Source organism: Rutilus rutilus (genome assembly GCF_951802725.1).
Source record: "Rutilus rutilus genome assembly, chromosome: 13".
In the NCBI taxonomy this organism is placed as follows: domain Eukaryota; kingdom Metazoa; phylum Chordata; class Actinopteri; order Cypriniformes; family Leuciscidae; genus Rutilus; species Rutilus rutilus.
Window position 1 is genome coordinate 22,371,523 of NC_140218.1, and position 26,363 is coordinate 22,397,885.

Here is a 26,363-nt window from a genome sequence, read left to right on the forward strand (position 1 = left end):
ATGTATGCCAGACTTCTGCAATCATTTAGTCTGCTTAAACCCACCCCTTTCTTATAATTGAATGCAAGGTGTTGATGTGCAATGTTGCACACAATAATCAGTGATCTTCCTCAGGTAAATTTACCAAAGGTCAGATTTAATATGGCCACTGATTCTGTACGTAAGCCTAATTACTATCAAAATGTGAGCACAGTGCCAATTTAAACCCATTAATGTTTGATGGTGACCTCACATCAGTGCTCGGCTTTGGCCTTTAATTTGCCCTGAGTGAAAGAGCACAGCTCAGCGGGGGGATTCGACCTAGATCGTTCTCCAGTGAGGGTCTGCAGGACTTCCCTTACTATACCCCACACGCAGCTTCACTCACACTCGTATGAAAGAGACTATCATTAACCAGATTCCCCTGTTGTTCTCACAGTCAGGGGAAGGTATAAATCATCATTAACCTCTTTCTGACACACACACATACTGTAAGCACAGCACTTACTTTCCACCCCAGTATATCTTGGTGGTGATGACCAAACTGGAACGTCTATGAAAAACAGGAGACAAAGTGGTTGAAAGCGAAACAAAGGCAAGGACGGGCCAGACATCATGATGATTGATGGGTAAACAGTGTCAGTTTGGGCTTCAGGAAATTACACTGGAGTTACACTGTAGTCCTGTATGAAAAGACGCATGAAAAGACCAGGAAGTTCCATTATATTTGAATTATATATAAGAACAAGAGTATTGAACACATAAAAAAAATTATTCTTATTGTTGCTGTTATTATTAGAATTAAATTAAATTGAATTAATTCCAAAATATACTGATTATTATATTACTTTATACTATGCAAATTTTGTTATGAAAACCCTAATATAGAATTCTTATTTTAGAATAAATATAATATTTTATAATTTGTCTTATTCTGTTAAAAAAGTACATAAATTGTAAATTCAACAACAATAACAAAAACAATGTACATTCTCTGCAGAAGATGGTCTCAAAAGGTCAGCTTGGCAGTTTCTTGGAGGAGCTTGATGTGCTACTCTCATCCTTCCCTGAGGATGGTACTCCTCTCATAGTTCTTGGAAATTTCAACATCCACCTAGAAAAACCTCAGGCTGCTGATTTCCACACTCTGCTTGCCTCATTCGACCTCAAACGAGTATCTACTGCGGCTACTCACAAATCAGGTAACCAATTGGACCTTATTTACATGTTAGTGCTCCACTGACCATACACTGGTCACTTCACTGCACACCTCAGATCACTTCCTCCTCACTCTCAACCTCAACCTGCCTCAGAACACAACTCGCACTCCTCCACAGGTCAACTTTCGGCGAAACCTACGCTCACTCTCACCTATCCTCTTCGGTCTCATCCACACTTCCTACACCTGATCAGCTCTCAACACTAGATACTAACAGTGCAACTGATACTCTTTTCTCCGCTTTAATATCCTGCTTGGACAACTTCTGCCCCCTTTCCTCCAGGCCAGCCCGAGCCACACCCTCTGCACCCTGGTTATCTGATGTGCTCCACGAATATCGTTCTAAACTCAGGGGTGCAGAGAGGAAGTGGCGCAAATCGAAAGATCCTACTGACCTTGGTCTTTATCAATCCCTCCTCTCTTCCTTCTCTGCTAATATCTCTACTGCTAAAATGACTTACTATCACAACAAAATTAACAATTCTTCTGATTCTCACATTCTTTTCAAAACCTCCTTTCTTCTCAACCCTCCTCCTCCACCAACCCTAACAGCTGATGATTTTGCCACATTCTTCATAGATAAAACAACCACCATCAGCGGCCAATTTACACACACATTCTACCCTCCTTCTCTCTGCTTTCAGAGGCAGAAGTCTCCAAACTCCTCCTTTCCAATCGCCCTACTACCTGTCCGTTTGATCCTATTCCCACTAATCTACTTCAAGCCATTTCTTCCTAAGTTGTACCCGCACTCACGCACATCATCAACACCTCTCTTCAAACTGGTCTCAGTTTGATCATCATGATCAGTCTCACTCAACTGAGACTGCCCTGCTCTCAGTAATTGAAGCTTTGAGACTGGCAAGAGCAGCTTCCAAATCCTCAGTTCTCATCCTGCTGGATCTGTCTGCAGCCTTTGACACAATTAACCACCAGATCCTCCTGTCAATCCTAAAGATGAAGGGCATCTCGGGAACAGCACTCCAATGGTTCAAGTCTTACCTCTCAGGTTGGTCCTTTAGGGTGTCGTGGAGGGGTGAGGTGAGGTGTCTAAGACCCAACATCTAGCTACTGGAGTGCCTCAGGGCTCAGTGCTTGGACCACTTATCTTCTCCGTCTACATGACATCACTAGGATCTGTGATTCAGAAACATGGCTTTTCCCATCACTGCTACGCTGATGAGACAACTCTACCTCTCATTCCAGCCCGATGATCCGACGGTCCTGCCTGACAGACATTTCTGGCTGGATGAAGGACCACCACCTTCAACTACACCTTGCGAAGACAGAGCTGCTTGTGGTTCCGGCCAACCCAACGCTTCATCACAACTTCAACATTCAGCTAGGCTCGTCATCCATAACTCCAACAAGGTCAGCCAGGAACCTTGGAGTTGTAATTGATGATCAATTGAACTTCACAGACCACATTGCTAGAACTGCCCAGTCCTGCAGATTTGCCTTGTACAACATTAGGAGTATCAGGCCCTTCCTATCAGAGCATGCTACACAACTCCTTGTCCAAGCGCTTGTTCTATCAGACTGGACTATTGTAATGCTCTCCTGGCTGGTCTTCCAGCTTGCACTGTCAAACCTCTGCAGCTGACCCAAAATGCTGCAGCTAGAGTGGTCTTTAACGAGCCGAAGAGGGCACACGTCACTCCTCTCCTCACAAAATTGCACTCGTCGCCAGTTGCCGCTCGCATCAAATTCAAGTCACTGACGTTTGCCTATAGAACAACCATTGGCTCTGCTCCCTTTTACCTAAACTCATTACTTCAGACTTATGTGCCATCCAGAAACTTGCACTCTGCAAGCGAACGTCATTTTGTGGTGCCATCTCAAAGAGGCACAAAATCTCTTTCTCTGACCTTTACCTTGACTGTTCCCTACTGGTGGAATGATCCGCCTAACTCAACCAGAGCTGCTGAGTCCGTAGCCATTTTCAAGAAATGGATGAAGACGCATCTTTTTCGGCAGCACTTGATCCAGTAATACTAACACTTTCTCTTCTATTCTATTTATTAAAAATAATAATAATAATAATAATAATTGAGATTAAACTTAGAGGGGTCATAGCACTTGCATATTGTTGTCCTTCTGTTCTCTACTGTTCTCCTACTGCTTCTATTGTTCTCATTTGTAAGTCGCTTTGGATAACAGCATCTGCTAAATGAATAAATAAAATGTAAATGTAGAAGAATATTCACGCTTAAATATTCAGATACTTGAAACTGCAGTCATGCCATGTTTCTAAAAAGGGCAAAAATTGTGTCCAAATTTAGACATCTTTCCCTGGGGGAAGCGGCTTTTCGCCTCAGTGCTCGCATACAGGGAATGGTAGGATGAATAAAAGCTGATGTCCCCTTAACTGCAAATTCCACATTAGTCATTCACAAACTAACAGGAGCTGCAGGGTATAAGCAAGCATCTTCCCATTGAGAGGATGTCAGCAGTTACTCTGACAGTCTGAGGAGAAAACCGCTCACATGGGCAGATCGCATCAACTGAGAGTTTGAGAATGTTTTGAATATATCAAATCAATATGTTTACCTCCATCCTTTCTTCTTGATGACACTGCCGAGAACCATTTCAGCCCTGTAAGAAAGTGAGAAGCAATTATCATGCTATTATTTTGTCCTAAACCTTCTCCTCCTCACTTACACCACAGCCGGTGAGCAAAAGCGTCCTCTACACTGGGGGATTCCCTGTTCTCAGCTTCTGGAGAATTAAGCTAATGAAGCATTCACTTTACAGCAATATGAAAGGAACTCCCAAAGTAAACACAGGCAAAATGCTTCATGTTTTTTGTTTTATGTGAGCAGATTTTTTTTAAAAGGGGAAGAGCGGAAGGAAGGGAGTGCGTCTAATGACAGATGTTTCATTTTTGCCCTCAGGACCAATGTGTTCTTCATGAATGGTTCTCCCATCAGGCCTCATCATCCCAATGCGAGAATGTGAATCCTTGTGACAGCTTGTAACAAATGAAGCGCTACTGTAACTAACGTGGACTCAAAAGAGCAGCAGATATCCTTAGACAAGCTCACAAACTAGTCTTCCTTTTATACAGTATTAACTAGTAGTCTAGATGAGTAAATCCACAGAAAGACGGCGAGTGTATGTGTATGAGTGATTAAGGATATTGTTTGTCTGTGCTGAAGTTTTTACAACACTCTCTTGATTATTCTGCATGAACTATCAATGCACTGAGCCACAGCCTCATGGCCAGCTTGACATGGCATGAAACGGATGGAAAATGTGACAAACGACCCCCCCCCCCCCCACACACACACAGACGAAATATATAAAGTTATGTTCTTTAACGCTCTCAAAGTCTGCTTCATTAAAGTGCCATTTTGTATCGTTGAGTGGATTTCCACTGAGTCAGGCCATTTCCTCTCAACTTTATCAGCAATTCCCTGACATTATATTTCCACGGCATTGCAGAAAATAAAGACGCCACTGCTAAATTTACTGCAAGCTAGCAGGTTTTGGCTATTCACCTTTCCATCTTTTTTCTCTTCTTGCACGAGTGAAATCTGCTGACCAACCACTAATTTCTTTCACTAGGTTGTCTTAAACATAGATACCTAAAGTGTACATTAAACAGCAGTTGAAATGTTATAAGTGTAAATGCTAGTGTAATATATAGCAAGTCAACAACTTATAAAACATTGTCGGTATAGCACTTTATTTTACAGTCATTTTTTCTTATTGCAGTAATGACACTAACTGGGTAATAACTAGGTACTAACCCTAAACCCATGCTGTTACCTTACATTACTCAGTACTTTTGTAGGTAAGTGCACTGAAAGTGCCCGTACTGTAAAATAAATTGTAACCACAATGTTCAATGTTATTAACATGATATATATATATAAATATATATATATATATATATATATATATATATATATATATATATATATATATATATATATATATATAATACACACACACATATACGTACATATACATACATACATACATACATACATACATACATACATACATACACTCCAAAATTCAAGATTCAAGTTGTACCTTGGTGTAAAAGAAAATAAATAAAAGGTTTTTAATAGCAAACAGTGATTGGGTTTCCTGAAAAGCATGTTAGACCCATCACATCTGTGAGAAGTAGGTCTATACAGTCCTATAAAAGATGATAATACTGCTAAAATTAGACTTAATACTTTACTAATCTCCCCATATATGAGCATAAATCCCTATCTTTGATGAGGAGTGCAGCAATGAATGATGGGAAATCAGCAGAGCACTCACTTCCCTGCCGCATACACCTCAGCTGTGTCAAACAGATTGATCCCGTTCTCGTACGCCAGCGTCATCAGCTGCTCAGCTATCTGAGAGGAGGGAGGGAGAGAGAGAGAGAGAGAGAGAGAGAGAGAGAGAGAGAGAGAGAGAGAGAGAGAGAGAGAGAGAGAGAGAGAGAGAGAGAGAGAGAGAGAGAGAGAGAGAGAGAGAGAGAGAGAGAAAAATGAACCGCTGAAAAGGCATTAGCTTTATGTTGTCTTCAGCAGTACAAAACTCAAATGACATTTATTTGAAGAAATTATAATTATCTGCTTCTATTTAGTTACTGTACAGTACATGTTGATTAAAGCTACACTTCAAGCATTCTGCAAGGCTGTTCATTGTGGCCCTGAAGGTGGACTAAGCACTGTTTCGCTGGATGATACTTTTTATATTAAAGGGTTAGTTCACCCAAAAATGAAAATTCTGTCAGTAATTACTCACCCTCATGTTGTTCCAACCCCGTAAGACCTTCGTTCATCTTCAGAACACAAATTAAGATATTTTTGATTAAATCTGAGAGAGCAGTCTCACTCCTCCATAGGCTTCTAAGGGAATGAAACTTGCTGGCCCAGAAAAGTTATTAAAGAGATCGTTAATATAGTCCAAGTGACTACAGTGGTTCAATCTTAAGTTTATAAAGCGACGAGAATACTTTTTGTGTGCAAAAAAAACAAAAATAACGACTTTATTCCACTATTAATTTCCTTCTCTCTGGGCCTCGAGTGAGTTCACGTAGCGTTTTAGCGCAGTGCATCTGTGTTGCACGTCACCACGTAGGCTCACTATTGGCCGACGCTTGTCATGTGTGTGATGCGTGTGACGTACAAAACAGACGCGCATAGTCACTTGGACTATATTAACGATCTCTTTAATAACTTTTTTGCGCCAGCAAGTTTCATTCCCTTAGAAGCCTATGGAGGAGTGAGATTGCTCTCAGATTTAATCAAAAATATCTTAATTTGTGTTCCGAAGATGAACGAAGGTCTTACGGGGTTGGAACAACATGAGGGTGAGTAATTACTGACAGAATTTTCATTTTTGGGTGAACTAACCCTTTAACACCTACCATAAAACAGGACACAAATGTATAAAAATGGTACTTAATACTATAAAAAAAATTGGTACTTTATGTAATTTCAAACAAATAAGAAAATTGCTAACCGCACACTGAATTCAATCCAGACTTAAAATGTCTAGCTAAAAAAATATATATTTTATACACTGCATAGTGAAAAAAGTGCAAAGTGTTTGCAGTGTTTTTTTATGCTTTGCTGAAAAAGTGCTACTATGCTTAAAACCATATTAACCAGTAATTAGTGATATCTTTATTTTTTTTACCAATCCATGAAAATCCTACCTCATCTGTGATTTGACCACCAAATGTCACCCAGGTGCCTGAAGAGAGAATGTACAGGTGCTGTCAGATCTGACACATGCAGTATCGTATACAGTAACAGTGCTGCTCAGTAGGGCTGGGCGATATATCGCATAACTTTGTTATGCGCATCTCGTCAGTAAAGCCGGTTCCTTGATTAGTAGTAAATTGCCATCACCTGCTTTCAGATGGAGCGGCATTTACTACACAGAGCCGTTGTTCACTGACAAGCTGAGCCATATCGCATTAATTATCGCAGGCGATACGTCCGTGATAATTAATGCGATATGGCTCAGCTTGTCAGTGAACTACGGTGATGGCGATTTACTACTAATCAAGGAACCGGCTTTACTGACAAGATGCGCATAACAATGTTATGCGATATATCGCCCAGCCCTACTGCTCAGTTAATCCTAAACTAATTTACATTTCTTATATTTACAAGAAGCAAACAGTGATAGTCCACTTAGCCTATAGCATGTTTTACTCACCCAGCCCTAGACATGATACCCGTAATCCAGATTTCCCAAGGTTCCTAAACACAGAAAGAACCCCATCAAATATTCTAGATAACATGGTAAAATCAGATGCAATCATCATGAAGATAAACGTAAATCAATGATAACATGTTTAAGTGTGGTACATAAATGAATGTACTTCAGTAAGCATTACTTCATGGTCTAAGGATGAATACTGCATGTGTGCCTTGTGGTCAGCAGCACAGTTATGGCTGCATATGTACAGTAGCAGTCTTTATTTGTTACCCCCACTCACATATAGAGAGTATTGTGAGAGAATGAAATCCAATTTGGATACAGCACTACTGGACCTTCAACCCAATCAACCAATCAGAAGACCACCTGGGTCTTTTGTTCGATATCCTTTGAGTTTGCAAAGAGCCAAAGTTACTATATGCTGAGCAATTACTATAAGATCAAACAGTCAAGGACACAGACTGCCTTCATAATTACAGCAATTCAAGTCAAGTCAAGTATATTTGTATAGCACTTTTCACAATACAGATTGTATCAAAGCAGCTTCACAGTATTAAATTAAAGTAATACAACAAGGTTTGTTTCTAGTGGAATTTATTGATTGATAAAATCAGATTAAATATCCCCAGAATATCCCCAACTGAGCAAGCCAAAGACAATTCAGTGAGTTTTTGATTCTTATTTAAAGGGATACTCCACTTTTTTTGGAAATAGGCTCATTTTACAACTCCCCCAGAGTTAAACAGTTGAGTTTTACCGTTTTCGAATCCATTCAGCCGATCTCCGGGTCTGGGGGTCCCACTTTTAGTATACAGTAGCTTAGCATAATGAATTGAACCGGACAAGACCATTAGCATCTCTCTCAAAAAAATGAACAAAGAGTTTCGATATTTTTCCTATTTAAAACTTGACTGGAATGAGAGTATAGTTCCTAGCCATATCAGCCTAGAAAATCGCAACTTTACATTTTCCGTCGGTCTTAGTACACGATGTAACTACAGAAGAGTCAAGTTTTAAATAGGAAAAATATCGAAACTCTTTGTTCATTTTTTTGAGAGAGATGCTAAATGGTCTTGTCCGGTTCAATTCATTATGCTAAGCTATGCTAAAAGTGGGACCCCCAGACCCGGAGATCGGCTGAATGGATTCCAAAATGATAAAACTCAACTGTTTAACTCTGGGGGAGTTGTAAAATGAGCCTATTTCCAAAAAAAGTGGAGTATCCCTTTAAAGGATGAGATACAAATTATGACTGGCACAAAATGAAGAGGTTTCTTTAAAGGATCTTTTTACCGTTTCTAAGAAGAAGAAAAAAAACTTTTAGATGAGGACAGCACATCTTATGAAAAGGCACAGCATTTCACAGAAGAAATTTAAATTGAATTTATCCTTGAGAGACATTCCAACTGAACATCGTCACACAAGTTATTAACCGTGTTTTCTCCACACACTGAAAAAAAAAGCGTGTTGGATTTACATGATTTAATCATGTACGTCGGTTTCACATGAGTCAATTAAGTAACACAAACGTAATCAGTTCACTTAACTTCAACATCTTGAAGTAACCAAATTATTTTGAAGTAACCAAATTAAGCAGTCTCAAAGTGATTTTATTTGGTTCCCTGACTGGATTCAATTCATTCAATTTTATATATATATATATATATATATATATATATATATATATATATATATTTGTAACATTACTGAATTATAAGATACTACTAGCTAGCTAATAAACCGTAGGTGCATTCATGCTATGTTGGACTTCGGACTTGTAAAAAGCGTTTGCATCTTTGTAGATCTCGAAATAACAACTTGTAACCTCTGAATTTTCTGAGAGCTCTGACTTGTGCCACCTGACCCGCTGTACCACCTGACCCCTGCAGGTGGTAATTTAGTTATTGATAGTGTTGCCATAAAAACCACATAATTCTGAGTCTGAGAATGTAAACGGCTACGAGTAGAACGTCACAGGTTGTCATCTTGTAATTATTAAATGCTAAGTCTGCTCCTTAGCCACAAAGACTTATGTACCCATCCACATAATTGAACATTAAACATTATAAAATCTCCCCCTTTTCACATCTTGCTCAAAAACACAAAAAAAATATTAATTAATTTCCCACATTAAGTCCCCTGCAAACATGCTGGGAACTACAGTTTCAGTTATGTGAACCAATCAGTAAATTTTAGAGAATTACATATATTGAAAGTAAAGAAATCAAGTTTGGAAGAGAAACAAAGTTTAGCAGATCTTATTTTTTTAAATCGGAAAATCTGTTTGTTTTTTCCTTCATTTTTTTAGTGCATCTGAGATGAACTGCATAACATAGATTTATGGACTAGTTTTTATGAGGGTAGCAGTAAAGTGACATCTAAAAATAGGCCAAAAAAATCACCTAATGCCAACAAAACTTTACACATTTATAGAAAATAAGCAATTTTACATGTACAGTAAACATGAGCGTTTGGAACTGCTTGTTTTACAATGAATTATTATGATTTAACAACCATAAATCAATATTTTACATACTGTTGCTGGTGTTTTGAAATATATAACCAGAATGCACTTGCTCTTGAGTGTAGACTCTGAATAAAGGCCTATAGTAGATGTATGTAGAGTGTATCCATTACCTGTACAGACTGTCATCAATGTCACCTCTAAGTGGCTTTGAACAGAACATCAGCGGGGAACTTATCTACTCAAATCAAATTATCAGTGAGCATGGAGGTCCTGAAAACCAGTGATGAATTTTTAACTGCTTTGATGGAGATATAGAGTTACAGGAAGGGAGATCCATTGACCAGCATGTGAAGGTGAACTGGCCACCTGTTGATGGGGCTCAAACTGATGCGCAAAGCCCTGCAATAATTGCTAATAATTGATCTTTCCATCTAACAGGGCACAGGCACCTCTCTGGCAGTATAGTTGTGTAAGTGCTGAACAATGCTTTAACACTAGCATGCACTGGTGCTAGACAACTTTGGCTGCAACCAGAGAACAGAGAGATAGTCAAGCACATTTTAGCCCTCTTTAATTATGGAACGCAGCAAACTGTAGAACATAATCATTGGAGAGAACGTTCCCTTTTTGGTGGTTAAATGACAAATTCTAAAATATATTCATACATCATTTGGGACAATCGTATTCAAGAGGTCTGGAGCACCAAAATATGCCAATAATCTTAAATGAATTGCGTGCTAATACAGAGATTCACAGACTTGGTCAGCCAAACCCCTTTGACCAACAAGGAGTTCACGAACCCCATTTTGGGGATCTCTTTGCTAATCAATAGAACCAAACCGATTTAGATTTACCCACTTACCCACCTACCTACCCACCCACTTACTCACCTACCTAACCACCCACTTACTCATCTACCTACTTACCCACCTACCTACCTACCCACCCACTTACTCATCTACCTACTTACCCACCTACCTACCTACCCACCAACTTACTCATCTACCTACTTACCCACCTACCTACCCACCCACTTATCTACCTACCTAACCACCTAACCACAAACCTACCTACCAACCAACCATTTTTTAATAAATATATATATTTTAAAATACATGAACCACATTTCTCAGCAAAACTTCAAGCCATGTTGCTATAATTATTATTATTTTTCTTAAGACATTTATGTCCTCCATTGATCACACATATTTTTGGTCTACTGCTTTAAGAGCAAAATGTAGTTATTATGGGAAAACTGCAATTGATAAAATACAAATGTACAGGGCTTGACACTAGGCATGGTATTTCAGTAGTGGTGTGTAACGCAGTCACTCCTACTAGCCACATTGGCGGACTGAATTTTATCTAATATCAATTTTCCAATTGTAGTCTTTTAAAAAGGCATCTGAAATAATAAACTAAGTGGAATGTAGTGTTGTAAAAAATATAGTTTTTTCGATACATATCGATACTGAAACATCTGAAACTCTTCCGCAGGATACACAATACCAGCTGCGCATTCTCGCTCTCTCATCTCTCCGACAGCAAGTTACACACAAACCCGCTTCCCCTCACTCATTTGTTTCACTTGCTCTGGTGTTACAGGGCTTGAATTTCACCATAGGACTGCGTGTATTGTAATTTTACTCAGTCCAGCAGATTTTGTGCTCACACCCAAAGAGCATGCACATAAAGCGAAGTATATTAGCTATATAAAACAGTATAATGGTCTGTGTTTCAGGTCTTAATTTGGCAGCCAGTATATTAGGCTGCTGTCACTTTATGAGATAATATAAAAAATATCTATAAGGCAGTTTTTACCTATGGTATCCATGTCAAAATTGTGGCCAGTGAAAATGCTGAGTGTCTAGTAACTTTGGAAAACCTCTAGCCACAGTGGCTGGGGAGCAAAAAAGGTAATGTCAAGCTCTGCAACTGTATACAAACTCAAGTCACATTATACCAAACGTGAACTTCTAAAATCAAGCACATTTACAGTAGAATCTGTTATAACAACAAGCTCATTGACTTCAGTGTGGAAGAAAGTGATTGGTTTGCACAAAGCTCAGACCTGAACCCCATAGAACACTTATGAAACTGTGAAATTGGTCTCCTTTTCTTCGTACGGCTTTTGAGATCTTCTGGAAAAGCAATTAAATTTTAAAGGCTTTCTCATTGATTCACTACCTGGGGTTTCCTTAATAGTGTACCAACTAAAAACTTCTCCCTCATAATCCTTCCCCCTTAATTATATTCTGATTCTCAAAGGTGAAGTCTTATGCAATTAAAGGTTACTGTAATGCTCCATCTTGCTTTCATGTCCAGTCATCTGCTCGATGGATTGTTTGTCTCAACTGTATGAGCTGAAGATAGCTGGACAACACAGGTGCAGCCCTAGGTAACGCTGTGGTTAAAGTCTGCATGAAACACAAGCTGCGATAGTCTTGTCTTCCCTATTATGATGTATATCTGAGTTTAAAGACATCTCGAACAAGAAAAATTTAGGGCAGAACTTGATTTTGTCCATTGGGAATTCAGGATTTTTGTGGTTTGCTACTGCTGTGATCTCATGTGATTGACAGGTTGTCCTCGCACCAGTAAACACAATATCAGAGAAGAGAAGAGGTGTCATTTCAAGAGGGAGGGGGAAGTTATTTTGATTAAAAAAATAATAATGATGGGCACAGATAAATCACTTAGAATACATACTGCACCATTCCACAAAAAAACAAGAATTGTCCATTTTGATTTCATGCTGACTTTAACCCCAGATTGCCCAGAGTAAGTCTATTGGAAGTCACTTTGGGTAAAAAACTTACATATACTTACCTGAACCAGTTAAAGGTATAGTGGAGGATTTTCACGAATTTTAGAAAAGAACCGCCCTCTCCACTTTTTGAAAAAATGCACATGCGCAACACTCTACCTGCTCCCGAGAGGGAACGCCTATTAAACGTGTGCACGAGAGAGCATGCACAAGCCTAGTTCTCCTCGTGCACGCTCTGTTTACAAGTTGCTGTCGGCATGGCTCATACAAGCCTACTTTCCAAAAGAAGATTTGCACTTTTTCCACTATGTCAGACTCGCCACCGGACAAATTGAGATGTTTACCGTGTCTGCGCGGTCCGTGACTTGTGCCAGGGCTCATCGCTAATCATAGCTTACATTAACTTTTACTAACAGTGATTTTAAATGGATTTCTCCAAATAGCATGCCAAACTTTAGCTGTCGAGTAGAAACTTCGCGACTGAGGCATCAGTGGGAAGCCCAACCTGTGCTTTTAGCGCACGCCAGCATGTGAAATATTCTCCCAAAAACACTCTGGTCTTGTTTCTTTCTTCAGAGGCCTTTCTCTTCTTGGCATACAATTCGTAGACACTTTTTCTCTTGCGACCCTCAGACATTTTGAAAAAACCCGGTGAGAACGGCGAGCTTCAATGAATGTCTGAAACCGTAGCTCACCACACATATACACCTGAAAGTGCGCATGCGCAGAAAGCGAAAACTACCTAGGGACGAGCATGTACGACGGCCTTACGTAAACATATCACCAGAATGATTGACAACTAGGAGGACCAATAGTCTTGATGATCCACCCGGAAAAAGAAAATCCTCCACTATACCTTTAAATATATGGAAAATCAGAAACAAGCAGTTTAAACTGAATTATTTTCTGCATTCAGTTTGCTGACTGATCTATACATGTTTGTCTGGAATACAGTACAGGATGTCTGGACACTTTTGCTATGACTGTAAAGCAGTATAGCATATTAGTCAGAGAGCTTGCCTTGCTTCCTACCAACACACGTGGAAACCCCAATACTAAATCAATCAACACATGAAGTCTGCAATCAATAATTCACCATGCTTTTAAACAAACCAAGCTTTCTTGATCTTCTAAGGTGAACGGCAGCAAAACTACTCAGCAGCATATGGGCGTTTAAAAGGCACGTTCAAATTGAGAGGAGAAACTTGCTCAGTAACACCCCAGAGAGCTGCACTTGGCTGAGACTGCATGTGTGGGAAATGCTAGGCCGGCTCCACTAATCTTTGGCATTCGATAATGGATGTCGACAGGGCCTTTACCACAGACCAAAATGGGTCTCTTAATGCAGCACGCTACTACCTACACTAACACAGCAGTAGATGTAGTAATTGGATAGTGCTGTTGTTCACTGTTGCCCATTTAGTGATAATTATTATTATTTAGCGAGTTTATTATTAGCAATAATAACAACATAGCAATATACATGTATGTATGTATGTATGTATGTATGTATGTATGTATGTATGTATGTATGTATGTATGTATGTATGTATGTATGTATGTATATATATATATATATATATATATATATATATATATATATATATATATATATATATATATATATATATATATTTTTTTTTTTTTTTTTTATTAAATAAATATTTTATTATCTTTTGTGTTATATTAATATAACAAATCTTAAATTATATTAATATTAAACTTTTTACTGTGATGGTTACACCATAACGCATTTTTAGAGTTAATTAATTGAAACTTTTCCTGAAAATGGTACAAAAGTTTTTCAAAATTAAATGAAACCAACATGAATACAAAGAGAGAAGAACTTAGCACATGTGGTTTAAACAAGACTTTTAAAAGATGTTTTCCTATTATTTATCATGGACACTTTTATTCGTCATTGACCCTCACAACACAGCATGGTTCAGCTCAGTTGGAATACAAAACGGATGGGACAAAAAAACTAGCTGGATCTCTTCTGCTGCCCTATGGCTGCCCCACACAACAGATGTCTTAATTAAAGAACGCACGCACACACACACACACACGCACACACACACGCACACACAAACAAGTTCGTTAGCATGGCAGATGAGCAAACACCCCAAGCTTCAGAGAATAAGAACAAGGATACACGGTTCAAAACACACATTTGATGTACAGTGAGCCACCAGGAATCCCTCTGAGAATGTTTACATCATATCAAACCTGATCTTTCAAACAAGATCCAATCAGGCAAGATAAGAAGCAAGTATATTCACCGTTTCATCATACTAAAAAAAGACTTTAAGTGGAAGAGTAGGAAGGTATGCAGCATTACATAACAAAGGCTGGGGGCACGGGTGATATGGTGAATAGGTAAAGAACGGATATGAAGGTAGTAAAATACAAAATTCTTAGAAGAAAGAGTTAGAAAACCAGGAGGAGGATGCATCAACAAGGGTTTTGTAGGCTACGCTTCGATAGAGAATACAGGCACGATACTGCCTGGGAGGCATGGGCATTTTATCAAAATGAGTAATCTTATCCACAGGGGGCTACTCTTCCCTGCCCAAACACTCCACATGGGGTGCCAAAACATCACAATGTGGGTATGAAAAATGGCATGTTGGGCATCTTTGCTAAGAAATGGTTTTGGAGTGTGTATGGATGAATTTAGAGGATAGAGTCACTATACAGAAACAATACTGTACTGGATTATTGATGGATTAATAACTTATCCAGAAAAAAAAAAAAAAAAAGTGTACACATTCAGCCCAAATTTTGGTAGAGGTGCAGGACACAATGCAGCAAACAGCAAAAAAGGTGCACTACAGAATTCTGGACCCTCTGTCGACATTTGTGGTTGAAGCACAAAATTGACTTTACTTGTGGAAGAATTTTTTTACAGTTTTTGTTGTTGTTAACCTTCCTTCTGAGTGCTCTTTTGCATAAAAAGGAAGGTCTTGCATGACATTTCTGACGAAATATTTAATTTGAGCATGCACGTAGGTAGCATATCTGCCACCATAATAGCCTTACCTTCTTTTCTTTGACATAGGACATATGACAGAGGCCTGAAATTTCCCATCAAATCAAAACCAACACTGCTGAATATAAATTGCTATTGTATATATTATTATAAGACATGACCATGCTTTTTATGCACTGCCTCAATAGTTAATTACTTAAAAAAAAAAAAAAAGCTATTGTATAAACTGGTTTAAAAACCCAATATTATTTTAAACAACGCATACTCCGTACGCTCAGCTCATATGCATCTTGATTTTTTCTGCTAATTAGTTGGTCCACAAGAGGGTTTTTCACACTGTGCTTAACCCTGGGTTATCGCCGTTCTAAAAACCGCTTTCAATCCCGGAAAAATAAATCTTTCCCACTTGTAATTTAGAAGCAGGATTACACCACTTTTTACCCGGGGTAATGAAACCCTGCTCCGGAGCTTTTGCAGTGTTAACCTCGCATTGCGGAGCCAAACTTGTGCAAATGTTAAACTCTGAGGAGTTAGAATGTTAAGGTCAGATCCTTAGCAACTGATAGCCAATTGCATGCCTCATATTCACATGCTTTGGATAGTCACGGAAACACTGCGCGTTGTATATAAACAATCGTTACAGCATTTAAGGGGACATATGTCAAACGGGGCAAACCCGGGGTAAACCATTTCAAATGTGAAAAGCCCTAAGATAGCAAAACTGGCCCCGGGCCGTAGATTCACAACAAACTACTGGATCGAGAGGCAACAACAACAATCGGCCATTCTGACAAGTATTTGTGTGAGGGGGTTAGGGTTACCCACAACTTAGTTTAAAAGACATTTTTATCACTTATAACTTATGGAGAGAAATACCACACTGGACAAAGATAAAACTTTCTATTGCCCATGTGTCGACCGTCTGTATCACATGGAGCATACTTTGAAAGGCTATACGTTCAGTTATACGCACACACTAAGCATGTACATCGAAACTGAAGTATACTTCAAACCTAGTCAATTGAGTCCATCAATCCAGTACCGCACACTTCCTGTTTTAGAAAAATCCTCTTCCACATTGGGGTCTTCCCAAGATTGCACATTGAATTCATGGGTTTTTCTTGGACAAATAAAGAGTAGCTTGCATAACTGGCTGGCCAGATTAAAGCAGTCCGGCTGTTTACTGCCCAGGGAACAGCAGGCAGAAACTGCAGCCCATTTGTGCATTTATGTAATCACCACTTCAGTTTTCTTTCTGCCGGCCCCAGAGACACACGCTTACACAATGCCTCAACACAACCCTCTTCATCCTTCTCATTCTGTCTCTTCCTGTGCCTTTTGAATTCGTGAACAAATCAGGCACATGAGCTTTGATGTTAGTTGAGGGATAAGTGTAGCAACCAAAAAGACAAACAGCACAGAATGGGACAGCACAGGAAAACCCCTCCAGGTTGCATTTATCAGCTCATGACATTTCATTAGTGAGCATTCACAAATGTAAGAGCACAACAGACGCAGGTCACATAAGCATGTATGTTTCTTGGTATTCACTTGCCTCAGGTGCATTTGCATAATCTCATCCTCATCACAGTATGCCGGGGAAAATTTCATGTTGGCTCATCAGACATGGAGAAGCTTCTATGTTACCATGTTACTCATTCATTGCCTGTTTCTGTTAATCAGCATCATTGCACTGTTGCTGTCAACTGCAGAGGAAAATTGCGATTGTGTCAATTTCAGCACTGATGTGAACATATTACCAATTCAAACTTAACAGAACAGTTCACACAAAAATTTAAGATCTTTCATCATTTACTCTCCCTGATGTTATTCCAACCCCTTTTCTGCAGAACACAAAAGAAGATACTTTGAAGAATGTTGGAGTCCAATTGACATTCATTGTATGGACAAAAACACAGACATTTTTCAAAATATCTTTTGTGTTCTGCAAGTCATCCAGGTTTGGAACAATATGAGTTTGAGTAAATGATGACAGAATCTTCATTTTTGGGTGAACTATCCCTTTAAATAATTAAATGTCCAATTTATGAAAAGTCTGCATAATTAATTCAGCATAGTATGTGATGAAATGAACAGGTTATATAAAAATGGGTTATGAAGTCCGATTAATGAATGAAAAGTCAGATTTATAACAGCAGAAATTAATTCAGTGAATTTAAATGAAAACAAATATTTAGACAAAAAGTATATATAGCAGAAAGTGATGAGTCACAAAAATTGATAAAGAAACATATACAGGTGCATTTATATAGTTCCTTATTACTGTATAATGTTTAACTTATATAATAAAAATCAATAAATACATCCTACTAGTAGATCCATAAAGTACATGAAAAGATTCATTGCATTATTGTACAACAAAGTTGTAAATTATTCACCATTAAATATAGTGTGTGTAGAAGAGAGTAGTGTAAATATTATGTTTTAATCAATATAGACATAATTATGATCAGGTAAATGAAAATTACAAGACATAAATCATGTAAAGCAATCCCAAAAAAAAAAAAGATAAGCCTCATTTCACATACTAGGGAAATAAACGGAGCCTTCATGACTATGGCACAACATTTACATTTTTACAGCTTTAAATATCAAAGACTTAATTTCAATGGGAGAATCCGCTTTAAGAGCCAAGACATTTGGTAGCAGCGCAGCGAGAGATAGAAGTTTCTCAGGTGTACAGTTACACATTAGTTTAATCAGGAAGTGGAAGACACTCTGTTACCTTGCACGGCTACAAAGTGCCTTTGATGTACAATTACGCAAATTGCAGTATGGAAAACTGAGGAGGGAGGGTGGGTTTAGTTAAAGAATAGAGCACACTATTATTTTATCAGTGAGCAGACCGTGGGCAGCATGAGCACTGCATTCGAAATAGTGAGAGAGCACCCTATGCTCCTAATAATGCTAAGCAGTGGAACATGATCACACTGCATCTCCATTTCATATAGAGAACATGCTAATGGGTTTAACAGGCACTAACAGAAACCTCCATCTCTACCTTCTCCTCTGAACCGGGAGAGCAGAGAAATATGTCTGCACAAATTCAATCAATTAGTCAAATGAAAGACTTGATCTTTAACTTCAGAGGCGTCAATAGGCCATATGATCACACCTCTGCATATAATATGATTAAAAAGAGTAGAGATGCTTTCTGAATTCTGTCTGATACAGATAAGCCAATAATTATGGCGATAACCAATAAATGGTTTGTCAATGCTATTATTACGTTATTAAATGGATACAGCAGAAAAAAATGGATTATTCATATTGAGATTTGTTAAAGATTACATTTCTTCATACAAAGATTACAAGTGAGAGTTAGATGGAAATGGATTATAAAATTAATATTTATTCAATACAAAAAAAACTCTTGAATATCACACAATAACCAATACAGAAATGATATTTATAAAAAAGGAGCCAATAATATAAAATGCCACAAAAAGACAACCAAGCAAATCACTGACTCACTATTTCATTATTTAAAATATTCTCATTAATTTCTAATTCAGAAATATTTTGCTGATGTAGATCTCTGAAGGATCATGTGACACTGAAGACTTGAGTGGCTGCTGAAAATTCAGTTTTGCCATCACAGGAATAAATTACATTTTAAAATATAAATAGAAAACCGTTATTTTAAATTGTGATCATATTTCACAGTATTACTGTTCTACTGTTTTGATCAAATAAATGCAGCCTTGGTGAGTGTAAGAGACTTCAGTTTTACAGTTCGAACTTTTCAACAGTAGAGTAGGATATGTATATACTGTAAGAGTCAAAGCAAATCAATTACTCATAATTAATAGTTAGTTAGTCAATTACTCATAATTTAATTCAGAAAACTTAGAGACATTTTTTTTATTGAGTATCCTGAAAAATACGGTATGATAAAACATGCTTCTAACTCACTACCTCTTGACATTCACAATTACTAAATTTGCCATGAGAGATCAATGAACAAATGAATCCCACAAACTAACCAGCCAACTAACTAACATTACAGACATTCTTAAACTGTGTGTTGCCCTTTAAACCAAATTGACCCTACAAAACAAATCACATCTCCAGAGTCACATTTTCTGTTGAGACTGAGCCAGAATGAAAACATTCGGTGACACTGAAAGCATTGTACAGTATTTGTTCAAATCATGACTAAACAGTCTAAACCAGAGCAAAATCACAAGCAACAGAACAGAAGGGTTAAAGTTCTACACGTTAACTATTGGAGTCCTCCTCTCACCTACCTATATTTCATGCCAGTTCTCAAGCAGTGGTCACCAGAGGAGTGCATGTTCTGCACAGACAGTTGTCCCAGGCTGCGGGCCACCATCGCCACGGCGCGGAACTTGCTTTTGGTCCCCAAACTCGGGCTGTTGGTGTTCTGCCGGTTCAGTCGATCCTCGGTGCTGCGGCTAACACCTCGGTGGTCCGTGCACACGAATGACACCTGCATGCTGACGGCGAGCTCCCGCAGACAGACTTACCACAGTGAGGATGCTGATGCTACGTAGAGAAACTAGTCCTAAAATCTCCCAGGAGGCACCAAGCTGTTACCTCAACGACTAAAGTTTCTTCTTCCCAAGAACAATGAGATGAAAAAGTCACTTTTCCCAAAACCTGAAGAAAATGCCGTTAAAAAGGTCAAAATGGATGTGGCAGGTGTCAAAAAAGGTGAGTGCAACACTCTGTTTTAACCACAAGTGCAGTTATTGCTTTGAAGTGCTGCCAGAGTGTGTATCTGTCCATGTGTGTGTGAAACGTGTTTAAATAAGTGTCTCAATGCATGGTTTGCTAGTCTCTGTGAGAGTGAATTCCTGCGCTCTGGCTCCAGGGCAGCAGCAGCCTGTGAAGCGATGGACTCTGGGCACCAATCACATCAACACACAGAACAGGGGAGAAATCCCACATCCATCCACGTCACACTGCAGCACATCAAGCACACGCTTATCTGCTCTTCTCTGCTTTTCTCTGTCTGCACTGCAAGTGAAGTTCCTTCTTTTTCCCCCCCAGTTTCTTCAGTTGATTCTTCTCCACCCAAACTGTCTATTCCTAATGTTAACTGACAGTGAATTTTCATACCCCGGCTTCTGGTTTAGATCATCATCCAGTCATGTGTGCTGAGCAAATGCATAAATGCTATGCAAGAGAGAGTTTATAAAATAGCATAGTATGACGAGAGAGAGAGAGAGAGAGAGAGAGAGAGAGAGAGAGAGAAAGTGGGAAGGTCTAATCTCACGCTATATTGTGTTAGATCAGCTCGTACCTGATATTCCACACTGCCTACGCATGACAGAATGTCCAAGGACAAACACAATTCTGGTTTGAGACCGTCACACGTTAAAAAGAGTTGCTAAAAATCGCAGATGTGGCCGCCTCTTATTATTTATTTCTACTTGTTCTATCACAAAATATACTGTGTAATGAGTACAATTCTCACATGAGTGGACTTTAGTGACTTCAGTGCACATGACAGCTGCAGCTCTATGGGCATAGGAATGTAGTAATGTCTATTATGCAGTAATAGTCTGACCGACCATTAATATTCATGACAAATAATTTGAGTATGCAGAATGCAGATTGTCCACTAGCCTTCATTTCTGATGACTTCTCTAGCAGCAATGCCTTAAATTTCATTCAAGAATTTTGTTCTCATGCATAAGTCATATTCTTGACTAAAAAAATACTCAAAATTCTTCTGGATAATATAGACAGATAGTGATTTTTAAATTAATAATAAAATAACAGTATAGAGAAAGAAAAATTATTCAGCATTTTCCTTTTGGACCCATTTTATTACCCACTGATTACAATGCCACAAATAAAATGCTACATTTAAGTTTAGATAGAAAGATGGATATAAATACAGAACGATATATGTAGAATTATAGAACGATGTAGAATGATATATAGAACTGTAGAACAATTGATAGAAGGATAGGTTGATAGAATAGACAGATAGTATGATAGAATGACAGACAGACATATACACATATATATACACATATACATATGTATATGTATGTATGTGTAGATAGATAGATAGATAGATAGAGAGATAGAGAGAGAGAGAGAGAGAGAGAGAGAGAGAGAGAGAGAGAGAGAGAGAGAGAGAACAAACAATAGAACGATAGATGGAACCATCGAATGATAGACAGACAGACAGATAGATAGACAGATATATAGATAGAACGAACAATAGAACAAACACAAGAACGATAGACAGAACAATAGATAGATCGAATCATTGAACAATAGACAGCCAGACAGAACGAATGAAAGGATGGATAGAACGACAGATATAGACAGAACGATAGATTGAACAACAGACAGACAGATAGATAGATGAAACACATTGAAGTTTATTAATTATGAACACTATAGAGAAGAGTGTCTTTTAAATGTAGTATGGCACTAGTAGCTGGAGGACACAATTAAATTAGCAAAAGTAAAAATTCTTGTCAGGGATTTTTCCATAGTTGAACAAACAACTTCTGCATACATCTACAGAGTATTTGCAGAAACATGCAAATCATAAGATACAGCTGTAAGTCAGATATCAGAGGGGAAACCAAAGATTTTAAAATAGTACAAAGTACAATTCTGTAGTCTTAGCTAACTGCCGTGGTCCTTAGCGTGATTGCGAGCGTGTCTGAACGCGCATACGAGTGAACGTCCCGCAGACCGTAAACAGTGAGATGAGCTCTCTTATAATCTGACACACAAATGACACACGTTATTCCCGCATCTCTAGCACATTACTGAGCCTAAAGCATGCTTCCTAAAGCATCTCATTAAACCACTGAGTGACGGCGCGACTACCCGGTTTTCATGCACTCGGGATTAGAGGAATGTGTGTCATCCCACCTCTAGTTGAAAGGAAGTGGACAGATGGCTTAAGTGAACATACAGAGCTTCCTGAATGGCACTTTGACATTCGCTAGCCTCAGGACAAAGACTCTGCCAGCAGGCTTGAGCGAAGCAGCGGTCCATTTAAATCAGACAGGATACTGAACTCGGGCATCTTTCATCATGCTGTATCTAGAGAGAGGGAACTGACAGGAAATCAAGGCTTGAGATGAGATAAGAAATTCTGTGTCTTTAGATATGTAAACTCCACCCGCTGGCAACCAGTCACCCCGTCTGCAACTGCACATGAAGCTGTTTGATCCAGACATGCTAACATGACACACTGAAATATTGTGAAAATATTAATGGCGATGTTAACCTACGCTGACATGGCCTATGGAGCACACATAAATAAAGACCACAAAAATAGCGTTTTATATATAATGCTAAAAGAAAGACTGCAATGTTTGCGCTGAAGAGATGGATTATGTATTCGACTCATAGCACAACATCAACACAAACAGAGAAGCATCTCAGGTGACCGAATAGCTGTAATGAGTTGGTGGCTCTTCAATGGGGTTCTTCACAGTGTTGATATTGTCAATGAAAATGTTTGGTAGTTGCGTAGACTGTCAATGGAGGGACAGAAATTCATTAAAAATACCTCCACTTGTGTTCCAAAGATGAACGAAAGGCTTACGGGTTTGGAACGGCACGAGGGAGAGAGAATTATGACAGAATTTTCATTTTTGAGTGAACTAACCCTTTAATATATATTTAAATGAAGATAAAATGTTTGAATATTGGGTTTAATTTCGCATTTTCTTGTCAAATTCATTTACAGATTTATAGATATACTTCCATCAAAAGAAGAGAATAAAAAAATCAAAATAAAAACTGTAAAAATGAACACTAGCACACTACACCACTACTGCTCTGGGCATCTACTGAATGATACTATTGTTCCCTAAAAAAAATGTTAAGCTCTAAGGTGTTCCAGGAGTGCAATGTGATCTTCCTGGAAAAGAGTCCACTTACTGTGAATAAACAAGGGGGTAAGAACAATGTTAAAGTTTATCATGGTCACGAATGTATTTGTGTCATTGTGACCATGTGCAGGGATTAACCCTGAAGTTACAAGTTGTACATTTAACAGGTCACTGCAATCCTCACGAGCACCTGTTAGCCTCCTGCCAGTCCGATACACCATTGTAAATCAAATCCGTCGTCGCTGCTTGAAGTTTCAGTGTTAGATTTACAGATGAGTTTTAAATATCACTGCAGCTGGGTGCACAAGCAGTAATTGAATTATCATTACTGAATGGAAACCAGAGCTGCAGGCCATTATGTGTCAAAAGGTTGAGTATGAGGCTTAGTGTTACAGCAGGAGAGATGTGACCTTTCTAAGGAGAGAGGTGGGATGTGTAAAGTGTACTTAAGAAAGAGAAGGCTCACGTGCACTATCTGTGTGTTTGGATCTGTGTTAAGGGTGCTTGTTTTAGTGGGGGCATTTGCATCGCCTAAGGCAGTCAGTCTGGAGGTGAGTCATGACCCAAAACCCTCTAAAAATTACAGATGGAGAGAGAATATTAGAGCTAAAACATAAATTCACTAAAGGCAGTGCTTTCACACAAAAAACCCTGGCACAAGTATGAGAAATTAGATGAAAGGCATAGTAACTAAGTATAAACAGTGTGAACAGAAAATGACTTCATCGTGAAACATGAAAAAATTGGTGAGATCCTCCTTTCTTTTAAAGGGAGATGCCCTGTAATTTGGGAGTTTGGCTGGGGTCATAGGTCTCTGAAAGCAATAATCTCCCATTGTTCGTTGATTTAACCTTCTGGCACTTCAAACACCTCTACTCCATTTAAACCGTCAAGCTCTCCCTTCTTTTGCCTTTGATTAGAAGCCTAACTCCACACTTATCCACAGTCAATTAAGCTCTGGAAAATCCTCCAGAGCCGTTCAATCATCTCCCACCTCACACTCACAGCAGAGCTCAGTCTCTCCACAGAGAGCTTCACCGCAGGGCTCCGACTCTCATCAGAGTACACGCATACACCCAAACATTACTTCTCAGAGCACAAACAACTCTAGCATCCACATTAGATTCACAACTTTGTGGATTAAATGAGTAGTTCATCCAACTTTCATTCATTATTTACTCATGTTGTTCCAACCAAAAAAGTATTTGAGCGATTATTCAGTGACGGCTGACCATTAACCGTAGACTGATAATTTTAAGTGTAAGCACACTATTCACACTACTTAAAATGGCATAGAATAGTGCACAAGTATGCAAATAGGACACACCTATGGTGTACGATACAGTCTCCGGACTCACGGCGCCCCGGACACCAATATTTTAATGATTCCGTAAAGATGAATCACTGTCAGGACAACTGATATTTCGCTATGGACATAAAGGTTAGGCTCATGATTCTATATGCTAAGTAATATGCCAATCATATGACTTCAGAAGACTTAAAATCTGCTAGTTAAGCGTTTCTGGGTCCAAGTGCTCCATCAGATCCTAAAAGCAAACAACAAACTGTGCTAATATACTGTACGCTATATTATCACCACTTGTTGTTTGCTTTTGGGATAAGCTACCAACACATAATACTTTTTGGTCTTTGAATGTGAAGATCTGCGAAGATATTATTGCTAAAATAATTATACTTTTGTGCTCCACAGCATAGGTGTTTCTAACAAAATAAAATATATACATTTGGATGAACTGCCTGTCCCTTAGCACAATCAGTGATAAAAAGTGGTAAATGTGTCTTCAGATCAGTTAAGAGGTTCATAGAGTACACATAACCTTTACCAGTTCTTTGTAAGACAGAATTTATGAGTGCCTGAACATTAATTGTGGCAGTTAAAGGGACAGTTCACCCAAAAAGGAACATGCTGTCATAATATACTCACCCTAATGGTGTTCCTTTCTTCTGTTGAACACAAAATAAGATGTTTTAAATAATGTTGATAACCAGACAGGTAACCTAGCCATTGACTTCCATAGTATCCCCCCCCCATTATGTTAATGGATACTGTGTCCACTGTTTGGTTACCAAATGAGTATATGGTAAAATAATTTTCATTTTTGTGCGAACTATCCCTTTAATGCTTTGAATTACCCAGGAGCTGAGAGCGCTCAAGCCCCGAGTACAGGAGAATGGAACAAAAGAGCGCGCCAGCTCATTCTGCTTGAGGCTTCTCAGCGGGAATCAACCGAGAACTTTATCAGATCAGTCGTGATGACTCAAACATACAGAAAAATGTTTTTATGTGCTCAAATTAACAGAGATCACATAAAATATTTATACTTTCAAAATGAACTAAAAGCAAAAAGGCACCTAAAAATCACTCTCCTTTATACAGTCATATAAATTGTAACCTTAAATCTTTACATTGATTAAAAAAAAGTTCCTGTACATACAGTATAATGCATCAACTTCTTTTAAAAGGAGGAAAACACAAGGAGGTATTCATAAAATCGCTTCTCATGCATATTTATAACTTTGTTCTGTCAGAGCCCTGGAGGTTACTGTAAAAGACTCAACGCATCCTAAAGCTCTGCAATCCTGATGACATTAAAAAGAATTAAGTGCACACACAAACACGCATGCACAGGCTTCTCAGAAAATGTGCCTGCCAATATAGTGCGCAACTCAGTACGAAATCCATAAAGAAATATATTTGATATAAGCTGTCTTTTTACATAAGCTATATCTCATTAGACTGTAACATCCCCACCACTCACTTATGATGAAGCGAGAAGACTTCTAATGCAAAATCGAACTCTGTGTAGCAGAGAGCAGCTGCTTTGCTTCTCAGTGTCAACCGCTGTGTGCTGTGCTGTCATGAGTGTTTCAGAGAT

At 38.6% G+C, this 26,363-nt stretch overlaps 1 protein-coding gene across 6 annotated transcripts in view; it reads right to left on the minus strand.

Moving 5' to 3' along the window:
* The window catches only part of kcnab2b (potassium voltage-gated channel subfamily A regulatory beta subunit 2b), a gene marked incomplete at its 5' end in the record, with an annotated part of 75,810 nt that overhangs the window by 15,442 nt on the left and 34,005 nt on the right, over positions 1 to 26,363 (minus strand). For 4 of the 6 annotated variants that reach the window (XM_084427378.1, XM_084427377.1, XM_084427376.1 and 1 more), the window contains 5 exons: positions 488 to 532; positions 3,749 to 3,793; positions 5,477 to 5,556; positions 6,867 to 6,904; positions 7,376 to 7,419. In XM_084427378.1, the coding sequence (XP_084283504.1) occupies positions 488 to 532; positions 3,749 to 3,793; positions 5,477 to 5,556; positions 6,867 to 6,904; positions 7,376 to 7,419 (252 nt within the window). Of the gene's footprint in view, positions 1 to 487; positions 533 to 3,748; positions 3,794 to 5,476; positions 5,557 to 6,866; positions 6,905 to 7,375; positions 7,420 to 19,875; positions 20,085 to 26,363 lie in introns of those variants that run through there. The other 2 variants (XM_084427375.1, XM_084427379.1) reach the window with 1 other exon arrangement.